Source organism: Danio rerio, chromosome 4 (genome assembly GCF_052040795.2).
Source record: "Danio rerio strain M-AB ecotype USA chromosome 4, GRCz13ab, whole genome shotgun sequence".
NCBI classification, from domain to species: Eukaryota; Metazoa; Chordata; class Actinopteri; order Cypriniformes; family Danionidae; genus Danio; species Danio rerio.
This window is the reverse complement of record NC_141024.2, coordinates 7,160,368-7,176,183: the sequence shown is the minus strand read 5'-3', so window position 1 is coordinate 7,176,183 and position 15,816 is coordinate 7,160,368. Positions and strand designations below refer to the sequence as shown.

The 15,816-nt window shown below is 36.7% G+C and overlaps 1 protein-coding gene across 8 annotated transcripts in view; it reads right to left on the bottom strand.

The window, feature by feature from the left end:
* Positions 1 to 15,816, bottom strand: part of tmem168a (transmembrane protein 168a) — a 72,019-nt gene that overhangs the window by 11,914 nt on the left and 44,289 nt on the right. For 3 of the 8 annotated variants that reach the window (XR_015481636.2, XR_015481635.2, XM_087245555.2), the window contains exons 1-2: positions 3,039 to 3,295; positions 442 to 1,607 (exon numbers count right to left, since the gene is read on the bottom strand). Coding sequence is in view for 4 of the 8 variants with exons in the window: in XM_087245555.2 (XP_087101681.2) it covers positions 442 to 1,530 (1,089 nt within the window). In the remaining 4 variants the exon portion in view is untranslated. 8 annotated transcript variants of the gene reach the window in all.

Sequence of the window (15,816 nt, the reverse complement as noted above, 5' to 3'; positions counted from 1 at the left end):
TCTATGTATCTTGCTGTCGTGAAAGGCTTGAGAATTCTGGGTGCATCTTATGCAGCCGCTGCTGAGGAGCCATGCTGGTGTTGTTACCGTTCATTTCATTCTATGTTGATCTACGTTTTATGATTGTTTGTTTGGTTAATTATTTATTTTGATTGATTTAATATTGCTAAATTAAATAAATATATATTTTTTGAAAAGGACACTCATGTTTGTCTCTAAATAAATAGAGAATTGTACTTCCTTGCGTGTCCTTTTTATGTTGCTGACATAAACTACGAAAAAGTAAGACCTGCTAAAAATGATTTAAGACAAAGAAGACAATATTTCAATGACTATAAGACTTTTTTGAGCCTAAAATTTTGTTTTTCAAAATTTTACCGGCCCATGTCTAACTGTTTTTAGTCAAGACGTTTTTTTTAATGTGAACATAAAATGTTTTACCTGCCACGAAACAGCCCCAAGGATGATGGTGGACATCAGGCAGAAGAGCACGAGCCGCTCAGAGATGAGGCAGAAGTGCCGCATGCCCCTGGAGGCCATGATCCTGTCCAAATTGAGCGTTTGTAAGCGTTGCGCTGCCCACATTTTCTGACACTCGCTTAGCTTGGTGTGGAAGCACCACAGTGTGACGAGGAAAACCATGTGGCAGAGGATCCACAAGAGGCCAAAGATGCAGAAGCCAGGTATGACCAGATACCAGTCTTTCAGGTTACCCAATTTAAAGGCACAGACCACAAAAAACAACAGCTCAACGAGTGCCAGCGGAAATAGAGAAAACCTCCTCCACAGGCGGCCGGCGGAGAGAAACTGCTTCCAGCGCTCTGTTGCAGTCAAGCTGCTGAAGTAAACGTCCAAAAGGGGCTCGCAGATAAGCCGTCCCAGGTAGCAGCTGAGCGCGAAGGGGTTTGTTTGGATTTTTAAGGACTGGAAAAAAGTAACGGCGGCGATCACGGAAAAGCAGGCTAGATTAGGTAGAGCCAAGGGTGACTTCATGCGGAGGTCTATAATGAGGGCGGTTAATGCAAACGTTAAAGCAATCATGGCTAGAGATTTATCAAAAACCAAGCTGATGCTGGCAACCCCAAATCCCAGAAGCTCTAGAAGCTCGGACGAAGTGATCACAACTGGTTTGTATTTAGGATTAGCACACAGGCGTTCTGTTAACGCCCAGAGCGTCCGGATTGAAACACTAGAAAGCAACAGGTAGTTTGTGACCTGCTCTTTTATTTCATCCTCTAGAGACGGGCTGTTCAGGAAGCACAGGAGACCCTGGAGGAAGCCGAACCACAGGTGGAAGAGACTTAAACTGGCAGACTCCATTGAGAAGTAGTAGTAGAGGATGCAGGCGATGGCCGAAACGAACAAACCCAAGATGAAGAGGACCAGAATCATGGGCTCCGAGGTCTGCTCCCATCGTACGTACATTCCCAGGCACACGGCTACCAGTAAGTTGAAGCTGGAGAGATATCCCAGACAGCGGAGGAAGGACCACATGTCCACACTCTTGTCTGATTTCTCCTGGCCTGACATTTTTGAGTATTACTGAAGATGATTAATACTTCACTCCGCAAAGACTACAATACTACAGAAAATTATGAGGCATTCCACTGAAATGAATGGAGGAGATAGAAAAAAAAGAGAGTTAGAACCAACAATAAACAACTACCACTACTACATAAATGCTTGCTTATGATCCTGAAAAGGCATACTGATAAAACAAATCTCACTTTGAATAACCAATCAGACAATATGTCATGTAATGTAATCAATGGCATGGTATAGCTTACAAAACGTATTTTGGAAGTGATTAGATTATTTTAAGGGATACAGCTCCAGCTTTCACTTAGTTAAACCTCCAGGTTTGGAGTCTAAAGTCCAGTTACACAATTGTGTGTTGTATCTTAGAGTCGGAATTAAATGATTTTACTCTAAACAGCTTTTGTGAAAATCTAATGTTAAAATACATGTGAAATTATGTTCCAACATCAGACAAACATATTTTTTATATATATTTTATATATATATATATATATATATATTTATATATTAAATATATTTATATATAAAATATATATATATATTTTTTTTTATACATTATATATTAAGATAAAGTTGGTTTTATATTTGCACATTTTTGAACAAACACAACTTGTGACACTGTCCTATATTATTTACCACACTACTTTGAATATTGGGTCTGAAATTGCATGCAAGTATGCCTTCAAAACAACATTAGCACTATTTAATTGACAGTGAACAATGGTGTACGTATAGTCACTAGCTGCTAATGGGATTTTCCTATTAAGAATTTGCAAACAATATTTTCTGAAATGATATTTTTAACGAGAAACTCTGAATGTGCGAAAAAAAAAACCAACTACACCTCAGTACACACATTTATTATACATAAAATGCAGTACACATATAATTATACGTATAATTATGAAAATGTATACTAAATACAGCTACTATATATATATATATATATATATATATATATATATATATATATATATATATATAAATATATAATGCAAAACTTATGACTGGTAACTTTTGACTGTTATATATTTTTCTGGCTTCTGCATTTTCATTCACAGAATTTTCACAAAGTATGTCAACTCACAAAACTCATGTCTTTTTTTTGTCACGTCCGTAACGTATTCATTTTGCCGTCATTTTAAATATAAAACACCTGCATAGACTGATATTTTTTGATGCTTGAACTCCATCGTTAAGGGGTAAGAAAAATATAAACATATATTTCAATATACTGTTAACATATACCTTCTCTAAGAATATACGTTTCATTTTTTACTGCAAATGTCACGTCCATAACGCTGGAATCAGCCATATATATATATATATATATATATATATATATATATATATATATATATATATATATATATATATATATATAAAGAGACATATATGATATGTTTGAAGATATTATGGCCATACGAATGTCTGACAACGACATCTGCACATAATAGATAGCGTATATCTCTAACAGATTCCGTTTAATGTATATTTACCTCTGCGTTTGTTCAGTATTAAATGTCAGACCAGAAACTGCCACATACTCAGTCTTGACTCTCAACTTTAACACTGTAAACACTCTGTAAGGATTTAAATACCGCACTAACGAATCAAAACATGAGTACTGACTACTGGCTCTCCGACAATCAGATCATATTTCTGTAAATATTGAAGATAAAAGCAATAGTATTCTTACATTTGTTTATGGCACAGAGTTTTTGGCTTCCCGATAGCCATGATGCTTCCGGACTCTAAACTACGGCGGCACATGAGGGTCAAAGGCAAAATGCAAAATTAGCGTAGTCATACTTCACTTTCTTTATACACACAAAAATCAGGGTTTGAGTCCAAACCAGTGCTTCAAATAACGCTTATACACTCAATAAAAAAACAATGTTTGCTGTTTGTTCAAACGACTTATTTAAAACGAGTTTAAACAACACAATTTGTGACGTTTTGGGAGGGACAACTTAATTGTTTTATGCTCAATCCACTTAAAATTGTAAAAACCAAGTAATTGAATTCCTTCATGTTATCCACAAATCGATTGTGTGGAACCAGCCTTTTTTACTGTGCTGAAGAAGACTGTGTTTATTGCTTTTTTAAAACCATTCACATATTTTTTATTATTATTATTATTCATCAGGTAAGATTTTTATACTTTTAGCTAGAAAAAATGGCAGGATAAACTTGCTTACAATGAAAGAACTGAAATGAAACTCGCCATTTGATCTGCTATTCTTCTCCATAATTTTAAAGTGAAGCACACTTCCTGCAGTGAGGCTGTTTATCATCATCAGTGGCGCCTTTAGTTTTTCAACATGCTTAAGAATAATCTGTATTACTGCGTTTATTTAGGACGTTTATTTTATTTTTCACCATGCTTAAGAATGATCTGTATTACTGCGTTTATTCAGGACGTTTATTTTATTTTTCCCCATGCTTAAGAAAAATCTGTATTACTGCGTTTATTCAGGACGTTTATTTTATTTTTCACCATGCTTAAGAATGATCTGTATTACTGCGTTTATTCAGGACGTTTATTTTATTTTTCCCCATGCTTAAGAAAAATCTGTATTACTGCGTTTATTCAGGACGTTTATTTTATTTTTCACCATGCTTAAGAATGATCTGTATTACTGCGTTTATTCAGGACGTTTATTTTATTTTTCCCCATGCTTAAGAATGATCTGTATTACTGCGTTTATTTAGGACGTCATGTTTTATGCTCAATTCACTTAAAATTATAAAAAATAAATAAAATAAAAAGTCAACTTTATTCCCAATCGATTGTGTGTGATTATTTTGCAGTGTAGGCTAAAAAATGTCTAGCCCAAAATAAAGCTAGTCTACATGTGTATTATATACACTACCAGACAAACTTATTGTCGCCTATCCAAGTTTTAGGAACAACAAATAATAACTTGACTTCTAGTTGATCAATTCACATCAGAAGTGGCTTATATGAAAGGCAAAGGTCTCTAAATAAGTGTCTTATTTTACCAAAATAATACATGATCGTACCTTGATTTTGAATTATTTAATTAGGACAGTAAGGTCTGACTTTGCTTAGACAAAAATCTTGTCACTTACCAGAAATAATGTCCAGTATAGAATATAAAGTCATGATGCAGTGTTAAAAGATTTAATATCACCTATGACTCCCATGATTTTGGAGGACTGCATCCATAAATCTCTGCAATGACTCAAATAACTGATTAAGAAAGTCATCTGAAATGGCAAAGAAAGCGTTCGCGCAGGACTCCCAGAGTTCATCAAGATTCTTTGGATTCATCTTCAATGTCTCCTCCAGCTTACCCCAGACATGCTCAATAATGTTCATGTCTGGTGACTGGGCTGGCCAATCCCGGAGCACCTTGACCTTCTTTGCTTTCATTAACTGATGTGGAGGCTGAAGTATGAGAAGGAGCGCTATCCTGCTGGAGAATTTTCCCTTCACCTGTGGTTTGTAATGTAACGGGCAGCACAAAAGTCTTGATGCCTCTGGTTGTTGATGTTGCCATTCCCTCAGAAGATCTCTCGCACGCCCCTATACTCAATGTAACTCCAAAACGTGATTGTTCCTTCACCAAACTTGATTTCTGTGACAATCTTGGGTTTCAACAGGTCTTCTGCAGTATTTGTGATGATTGAGATGCAGTTCAACACACGATTCATCAGAGAAATCTATCCTCTGCCACTTTTCCAAATGATCAACTTGAGGTCAAGTTAATTTTTTTTGTTCTCTTACAACTGGGATTGACAAAAAGAGTTGTCAGGTAGTGTAATATTTTAGAAATGCAAAAAGAAAAGTGTTGACCCACATATAAATTAACAGCCAATGTGTGTTTGTGTGTGTTATTGTTTTGTATATATTATTAATCAAGCATTTGTGAGTAGACGGAGAAGAAAATAAAGTCATTGAGTTTTTATAAAGCACTTAATTGATTTGTTTATTTGTACATGACATTAAAAATAGCCTTATAACTCTCATTTTCTCAGAATGGCCATCTGCATGTTGTTCCAGTGAAAAACAAGCTGCAATTCTCGCCCTTACGGCTGAAAATAAAACACTTAAACCAAACATTATATCAGAAAGCATGAATCTCTCCGTGTGCTATACGAACAGTAATCAGTGAATGCTTGCTCTCCTTTTATGATCAACCCTGAAAATGGAGCCTTAGAGAAGAAGTGTGGCATTTTCTCCTGCGTAGGTAGAAGCTCCCTGACTGGGTAAATACAAGGCAGGCTGCCTCCCACACAAACTTCAGCAAGCATGAGACCAAAAAAGAGGAACAGAGAGAAGTCATGAGCTCCCACAGCTGTCTACTACCTACATCAAGCAGGCTTGTAATACCTGGAGAAAGCTTCTCCCATTTACCTCAGTGGTAGGTGTTTGGTGCATGCATGGCAAATGGTTTTTGTTAATGGATCACGGTTCTTTAGGAGAATGATCAAATGAATACAAAAAATAAATAAATAAATAAATAAATAATATTCAAAGTCATCAAATAAATAAACAAACACTATTTTAAACCACATCGCAAGTATAATATTCAATGTCTAAACAAATCCCATATACAAACTCTGAAGCAGATTCATATACTTGCAGAACTGGCAATATTTGATCAGTCATGTTTTTGAGTTACTTGACCTTATTGTAAGAAATTAATCAGGTTTCAACTTTATTTTTGAAGTTATTCAACTTTTACCTCAATAAATAAATAAGTATTATTTAAAAAAATATGTATATTTCTATACCAAGCATATAAATAATAAAGCATAATATATATCCAAGATCAAATTCATTTACTTATGAAGCACATTTAAAAACTGCCACAAGACTGACCAAAGTGCTGTAGAAGAGACAGAGTAAGGTATAGAGACACTTACAAAAACATACACTCTCAGAAATAAAAGTAGTGAGCTGTCAGTGGGGTGGTACCTTTTCAAAAGGTACACATTTGTACTTAAAGGGTCGATATTGGTACCTTAAAAGTATATATTAGTACCTAAAAACATTTAGAGGAACACGTTTGTACTTTTAAGGTACTAATATGTACCCTTGAGGTATTTATATGGACCTTTTAGGTACATATTTGTACCTTTTGAAAAGGTGCCACCCCAGTGACAGCTCCCGTACCTTTATTTCAGAGAGAGTACCATGAGAAAAACAAAATAAATGTAAAAATAAAGCAATCGACAAAACTATTATTAATTCATTCATTCATTTTCTTTTCGGCTTAGTCCCTTAATTAATCAGGGGTTGCCACAGCAGAATGAACTTATCCAGTATATGTTTGACGCAGTGGATGCCCTTCCAGCTGCAACCCAGTACCCATACACTCCTGCATTCACACTCATACACTACGACCAATTTAGCTTATTCAATTCACTTTTAGCGCATGTCTTTGGACTGTGGGGGAGCACCCAGAGAAAACTAATCTGAATACGGGGAAAACATTCAAACTCCACACAGAAATGCCAAGTGACCCAGCCAGGGCTTGAACCAGCAACCGTCTTGCTGTGAGGCCACCGTGACTCCCTCAAAACTATTATAATATTAATATTAAAAAGCCAAACTGAACAGCTGAGTTTAAAAAAGCAATTTAAAAATAAATAGTGATGGTGCCAATACATATTATATATTAACAATATATAGTAGTGATGGTATAGTATATATTATTATTTATTAATTATTTTTAAGTATTTATTTGATGCAAGTTGAAATTAGTTTTAAAGTTAATCTGGCTTATTGTGCTTTTTTTGTAATCAGAATCAACTGGTTCCTATTTGAAATACATGATTTGAGATGTTTTAAATAGTATTAATATTCATTCATTTATTCATTTTCCTTCAGCTTAGCCTCTTTGTTTATCAGGGATCGCCGCAGCGGAATGAACTGGCAACTTATCCAGCATTTGTTTTACACAGCGGATGCCCTTTCAGCTGCAACCCATCACTGGGAAAATAATTAATATTGTACATTAACAATAATAGCTATTGTTTTTATATTATGCACAATATATCATTTTAAGTAAACACAAAAAGTGTAAAACTTTTGTAATATTATAATAAAAGAGTAATATTTTATAAACTAATACTTATTTAAATATTAAGTAAAAATTTGGTACGAGCCTTGGCTGGGCAAGTTGGCATTTTTGTGTAAAGTTTGCATGTTTTCCCCGTGTTGGCGTGCGTTTCCTCTGGGTGCTCCGGTTTCTCCCACAGTCCAAAGACATGTGTTTTAGGTGAACTCTGTAAGCTAAATTGCCTGTAGTGTGTATGAGTGTGAATGCAAGAGAGTGAGAGTGTTTCCCAGAGATGGGTTGCTGCTGGAAGGGCATCAGCTACTTAAAACATATGCTGGATAAGTTGGCAGTTCATTCCGCTGTGGCGATCCCTGATTAATAAAGCTGAAAAGAAAATGAATAAATGAACGTACAGATTCAATAATATCTGGATGCAGCCTTGATGATGCAGGCTGAGACTGCATATCTCAGTGATGCAATGCCAGACACAATGCACTCAGTGACGTCATTGTGAGGGATGGGGTTAGGTGAGCGCATTAAAAAGCATTAGATGCAGCTCAGATTGCACTGCACCAGATTAGGAGGTTTAGAGTAGGAAAACAAAACTAATTTTCAATTTTTCACTTCATATTTTGACAAATTGCATCAACAAGATTTCACCAAACAGTTGAACAGTTTTGTAATTTTATTTTAAAACACTTATGATTCTCAATCAAATACTCAGTGCACACATCTGCATTTAATGCTCATTAAAAAATATGCAATAGCAGGGATGTTGATGAACAGGTTTGCATGTGTGGGATTGCAGTTTGTGTGTGTGCAAACATGATAATAGACATATTAAAAATAGGAAATAGAGAAGTAGAGAAAAGGAACTGTGCTCAGCAGAGTGCATTGAAGGGTCATACCCTTTTATAAATACACCCAATTAGTCACATTCACCTTTTTCTGAATGAAATATTGAGGTCATTCTTCACAAAATAGGCCGTGTAATTCTGAAGGAACAAGATAAGTGCGACAAAGGGAACCTGGGATTTTTTTTTTAATTAGCGCTGACGGTTGAATGTATAATTGAGAGGTCTGTACCAGTCCAATGGGTTTGAATGTTTCCTGAGTCACTCAAACACAAATAAGCAATAATCCTTGTATGCTTTCTTTGAAAAATGTTAATTTAATGCAGAAGTCTACGATGAATGTTCTGCTTTCTGGATTTTCCGTGGGCTAAAATGACTCCATCCACCTCCTCCTCCTCCGCAGAGAGAAATGTGAGAAACAAAAAAACTATGAATTATGCACACCTGTACACCTCCACACCACCTGGCAACCCGCATGGAGCGCCGCATTAAAAAGGGGCATATGAAATATAAATATCGCTCTTCCGTTCAACTGCATGGCATGAAATACGAGCGCTGAGAGTTTTCGATCGGGAACGGACATGTCGGGAAATGTTGACTAAATGTTTCCCGGAGAGGATACAGTACATGTACTGGTTAATTCTGTGTCATGCTCGGCCATGCAGACGGCATATGAGCTAAAAACTGCCACGCTTAAGAAAAAAAAAAGTGAAAATATGTGTGTTTGTTGTTTGCTCAAGCATGTGGTGTAGTGGGGAAGCATATGGACTGCCCCTGCCTTTTGGATAGAGCTCCTGATTAGCTTCAACAAAAAGATTATGGTGGCTCTGGGCAGTTTCTATGTGTATTTTCTAGCGAAAACGAAGAATTGTTTTTAATTTACATACTGTTTAAGGACAGATTTCTCTGTGGCCCAGTGGCTCAGTGGTTAGCACTGTCGCCTCACAGTAAGAAGATCACTGGTTTGAGTCACGGCTGGATCAGTTGGCATTTCTGAGTGGAGTTTGCATGTTGTGCCAGTGTTGGCATGGATTTCCTTCCGGTGCTCCGGTTTCCCTCACAGTCCAAAGACATGCGCTATAGGTATTACCCTATAGAATTGGGTAGAATTGGGTAAAGTCAATTGGCTATAGTGTATGTGTGTGAGAATGTGAGTGCGTATGGCTGTTTCCTACTAAGTTGCGGCTGGAAGGGCATCCACATACTGGATAAGTTGGCGGTTTATCCTATTGTGGAGACCCCTGATGAAAGGGACCAGTCCCGAAGGAAAATAATTGAATGAATAAATAAAATGAAATGTAATTTAATAAGAAACGTGTCAAAATAAGTAAAGGATGAATAACTCACTTAGTAAGATATGTAAAAATTAGATTTCTACTTTAAAATGCTTGATATTTGTTAAAAAAAACATACTTTTAATTTTAAGTGTTTTAATACATGAATCGAATACATTTTTGTGTTTCTAAAAGAGAGTTCATATACATAAGTGTAACCCCGCCGGTCCTACGCCACCCAACCTGCTCCGGGATGGTATTGAACCAGCGACCTTCCGCATAGGAGTCAGTTGCTCTTACAAGGAGGCTAAAGACCATGGTCTATAGCTTGTGTCGCTAGAGCACCTTTTAGAGGTCAGAGGAGTGAGGTTTACCTGCACAGCACCTACCAGCTGGCCTCTGTTACATAAGCATGTTAAATGCAAGTGTAATATCTATTTTATTGTTTCAAAATGTAGGTAAAATCACTTTTTATAATTATGCAGCATCGCACATTTTTATTTCATGTAAAAATAAAAATAATATACTTATTTTGACCGGTACTTATGAAAATAATTAAATGAGTAATGATCTTGCTAAATATTTATTACATTTTAAGTGAAAACAGACTTTCTGCCTTTGATAATTTTGTCTGAACTAGATAACATTGTGGATTGAATAATAGCGTCAAAACATTAAAACCTAAAACGACAATTACTTAGTTATGTGAGATACACTTTAAAACATATTCATAAATCAGCAGCTGTCCGTATTTTGTGAATCATGCTTTAATTTGTTATTTTCCCCCATTTATTTATGCTTTTAAATTGCTTTATGGTACTTTAATCTTTCTTCCTATAACTTTTAACCTTGACAATTTTAAAAAAGGGACTTTTATAAATGTTTTAATAGATTAAAGTGATATCTTGGTTGGTGTTGTGGATTATAGTACCAAAATCTTCTAATAAACAGCCAGTACGTTTTCTATTATGTTGCAGACTTATTTCTCTCTAAATTATTTCCTTTATGTTACATTAATTCAAGCTACTAAAATGTCACTTTGTTTTTTGACAGTGTATATACCCTCTAATATATGTATATATTGAGAATAACTATTAAATTGGATACAATACCATATACGAACATGTATTACTTTGCATATCTTACAGTACATTCATCATTAATTTTCCCTTTCATCAGGGGTTGCCGCAGCAGAATGAACCACCAACTTATCAAGCATATTTTCTTATACAGTGGATGCCCTTCCAGCCGCAACCCAGTACTGGGAAACACCCATACACACTCATTCTCTCACACACACACACACACTACAACCAATAGTCTATTCAATTCACCTATAGTGCAGGTCTTTGGACTGTGAGGGAAACTGGAGCACCTTTAACCCACACCAACACGAGGAGAACATGCAAACTCCACACAGAAATGCCAACTGGCCCAGCCTGGACTCAAACCAGTGACTTTCTTGCTGTGAGGCAGCAGTGCTAACCACTTATATATCATTGACCTAAATATTATTGTTTCCTGGCATTCTAATGCACTCCTTCTTCGGGAAGTTGCATATAAAAACAGACAATCGGATTGGACCCGGTGATTTCAGTCTGCGCTTGGCATTTTTCTGTGCAATATTCTTCAGACAGTCAGTAAATGGACTGTTTGTGCTTTGCGGGTTCATCGTCTGAAACTAGCATTAGACCATAGCCGTCATACAGTAAAATACGCAGCCCAAGCTAATTTACCCTTTCCTGGTATTAGGGTCAGATTCAGCCTTCTTCAGCTTTTCTCTTGTGCACGGAAAGCATCTGACAAGCACAGAATCAGCAGCACGAGCTACAAATCTCATTCCCACAGAAATCAATATGATGTAGCGAGTCTCATAAAGAGGCTGTTTAGAAAGGCAGCCACATCACAGCCTAAATCAAGAAGCATGTCATGCTTCAAATGAAACGGACGGGGAAAAAAAATAGTCAAATGTGAGTGATGTATTACATTTGTCATACTGCATTCAGTCGCATGTTGTTGCAAGGCAAAAGATCCAGATTGTTGTGCGTTGAACGCTGAAGTTACGAATCATAAAATCCCAGCCTGATCTTACGAGGAAATGTAACTATTTTATATGTTGTCAGTTTAGTGGCTAATTTGTATGAATTTGTACCAGTTTAGTCGTATAAAAATTTACGATTTTAAATTTTAAGCAGGCATGGCCCCAGCGCTGTCCCTAAACCCAACCTTCATTGGGGGATGAGCAAATTGTAGTAAGTTGTACTAATATAAATTATCCTCTGAATCAAACTGTTATGAATTGCTGTGAGATTGTGTTGAAAATGCCTCATGGTTTCATTCTTCCATGGCGGGGCGCAACACCAAAATTCATCCCGCCACGGCTACATTACAGCGTCTCATTCAAAATATTCGGTCGAGTTTTAAATAGTGGGATAAAATCGCACCGAAAACGTATGAAAAGGTAAGTGAATAATAACAGGGCAAACTTTTCTGTGACCGTAGTAGTGCTGTGCGTTCTGTTTAACTCTTTAAGGTGACGTACTGACTGACTGACTGACAGATGCGTGATGTGTGAGACCAGCAAACAGGGCGTAGCTTTTAGTTAGGATGAACAGTTTAATTATACTTGATTTATAGATAAATGTCTGTGGCTCTGCATATAATGACTTTATCTTGCTGGAGTTTATAGCCTTTTCACTTTACTTCAGGACGCATTAATGCCGCGGTCCGCTCCGCAAGTCTATTGGAGACATTCATAAATATTCCTAGCAAATCTAATAAATGTTGGGAGACATACTCGGTACATAAACGCACTAAATCACACTTCAGTCGCGTTTATTTGAGGGTGCACAAGAAAATCTGCACTTGAGCAGCGTATTTTTGAGGGCGAGCAAGAGGTTTTGTGCACGAACAGAGGAAATCGGCGCTCAAGCAGAGATTGACATGCTCGTAGGCTATTACATGAATGCGAGCTCGACTCAATACTGCACCCATGACATTTGTCAATAAAATAACGGGGCAAAATAATAGGGCAAAAAGAATCTTTCTAAAACAGGTGTCAAACTCAGTTCCTGTAGAGCCGCAGCTCTGCGCAGTTTAGTTCCAACCCTAATTAAACACACTTAATCAAAATGATTGAGTCGTTCAGGCTTGTTTGAAACCCACAAGTGTGTTGGAGCAGGGCTGGAACTAAACTGTGCAAGGCTGCAGCCCTCCAGGAACTGAGTTGGACACCCCTGTCCGAAACTTTCTCATTAGACTCTGAAGATTACTGGTGCAGGTCGGATGTTCTTTTTTCAGGATTTGTTGTATGCATGGCACTCAAAGTGACACTGTGACACATGATACAAGATATCTATGTTAAAAAAAGTTTTTGTCTTAATCATGCACAATGGCGATTCACAAAGTAACTGTTTTAGAAACAGTTTCTATTTCTGTGATGACGCAGCTGGAACAACAGACAAAACGACAACAAAACACAGGTCAAAAATGCAAAATTGATTTGATGTTTACCTCAGATCTTGAAAATAAAATAACTAGCAAAATCAAGGCTCCAAATGAAATTAGAGGAGAGAGACGAATGGGGAATAATGAATGTGGCTGATGCCTTTCAATTTTACATACTGCATTCGGATCTTACCTCAAATCTTGAAAATAAGATAACTACCAAAATCGCTAATAGTCATCCATCTCAATAAGACAAAAGGATTCTTTCATCCTAAAATATCTTGTCAGTCTTTGAGGATAACCGGTGCAGGTCAGACTTTTGTTTCACGATTTGTCGTATGCATGAATAAACATATCTTATCTACGATAAAAGGAGTTTTTGTCTTAACCCTTTGCAATGGCAATTTGCAAAGTTACTAGTTTGTAAACAGTTTTTATTTCTGGGATGCCGTTGCTGGAACAAAAGACAAAACGACATCAAAAACCCGTCAAAAATGTAAATCAATTTGATGTTAAAACCTTGACGTCCATTTGACACCCACACACGGATTACCTTTTGATCACCAAAATGCTGACCGCACCAGCAGATAGTTTACCTCAGATCTTGAAAATAAGATAACTAGCAAATTCAAGGCTCCAAATGAAAGTAGGGGAAAGAGTCGAATGGGGAATAAAGAGTCAAATGTGACTGATGCATTTCATATTTGTCATACTGCATTCGGACGGCATGTTGTGGCAAGACAAAAGATGCAGATTGAACGATGAAATTAAGAATCACAATTAGTCATCCATTTCAATAAGACAAAAGGAATCGTTCATGCTAAAACATTTGGAAGATAACCGATGCAGCATTTTTTTCAGGATTTGTTGTATACATGATTTTTTCCATGTTAAAAGTAGTTTTTGTCCTAATCATCTGCGATGCCGACTCACAAAGTTACTATTTTAGAAACGGTTTCTATTTCTGCAATGCCGTGGCTGGAACAACAGTCAAAATGACACCAAAAACACTTGAAAACACGGGAAAAATGCAAATTGATTTGATGTTAAAACCTTGACGTCCACTCGACATTGATTTCCTTTTGATCATGAGGATAATGAGACAAAAAGTATTACAATATTAGAAAAGTTTCATTCATTTGAAAGCTTCAATTCCAAATGACAATTTTACTCAGAATATCTTATCCCTGCAAAGTACTTTGATGTCAAAATAACATCAAATTGACATCTAACATTAGCATCACAAACACGTCAAAAATCCATTACAGGACTCTCCTGTAGTTTATTTTTGATGTGTGTTTTGACAGGAGTGTTAGACTTCGATTTGATGCCGTTTTGACAGTTACATGACATCAAATCAATTCCCGTTTTTCATGTGTTTTTTTATGTCTTTTTGATATCAAGGTGTTGGCTGGGATGGCAGTGACTACCTAAGAAGCTGATTATGGGCTTTATTCAGTGTTTAATGTTATTAATGTGAGACTAAAGATTATTTTAAATGGCATTACTGAAATCGCCAGCAGATAGTTTACCTCAGATCTTGAAAATAAATTAACTAGCAAAACAAAGGCTCCAAATAAAATTTGGAGAAAGACACAGACAGTAAATAAAGAGTCAAAAGTGAGTTATGTATTTAAATTCACCATACGACATTCAGTCGTAAGTTGCAGCAAGGCAAAAGATGCAGTTTGATGTCTGTTGAAAGCTAAAGCTATGAATCACAATGATAAAGTTATGATTCACACAGTCATCCATCTCATTAAGACAAAGGAAACTTTCGTCCTAAAATGTCTCATCATTCTCTAAGAATAACCATCGCAGATCAGACATTTAAAACAAATTTTTGTCAGCAATTGTTGTATATACATGGCAGTTGTGTAAAACTCTATATGATTCAGTTAAAATGTCACGGCATGTCATTCGAGACAGTGTGCCTCATACTAGTGTAATACATTGGAGCATTTCATTTAGCATGAATTTATCATGTCGCCCAGCAGATTTTCCCCAACAGAACTGGAAAACTTGAAAATAACAAAATGCCATTTCTGTTTCAGCCCACATGAGCTAAATATATACTCTGGCTGCTGTACATTTAGCCCTCCACGCTCTCTGAATAAAAGACGATCTGATCATGGTGGATCTTAAACATTAAGACATTTCCTTTTCATGCAGGTCATCTCAAAGATCACCTTCAAGTACAGCCAAAATGGCTTTTTAATAATCTGACCTGTTCAATAGCCGCAGAAATGACGGCGAGATCCATTAATCGAGGTGACTGCGAGGAAATTGCAATTCACCATTAATCTGTTTGTTGAAGCTAAAGCTCCGGGACGGGACTGCAGGCTGTTGCACGACTATAATACGGCCATCACGGCCAATTATGAACTTACTAACATAAGGAGGCGTTAGTCACCATATCCATGAGAAAATAGATGAAATATTGATGAGATCTTCTGGTGGGGATGTGTTTTGGCCGCACAATCTTTCAAGACCAAATGAAGCGTCCCATGTGGGGATGTTTATTGGAACTGACTGGTGATCTTCCGCTTGATTGGGATTCAGAAGTTACACGCGTGCATCTCTCTGTCTGAGCCATTACTTTCACTAATCAAAGATTGGAAGTAAATGAAATTGATCCCTTAGGAGGAATCCTGGGCAAAGAGACAG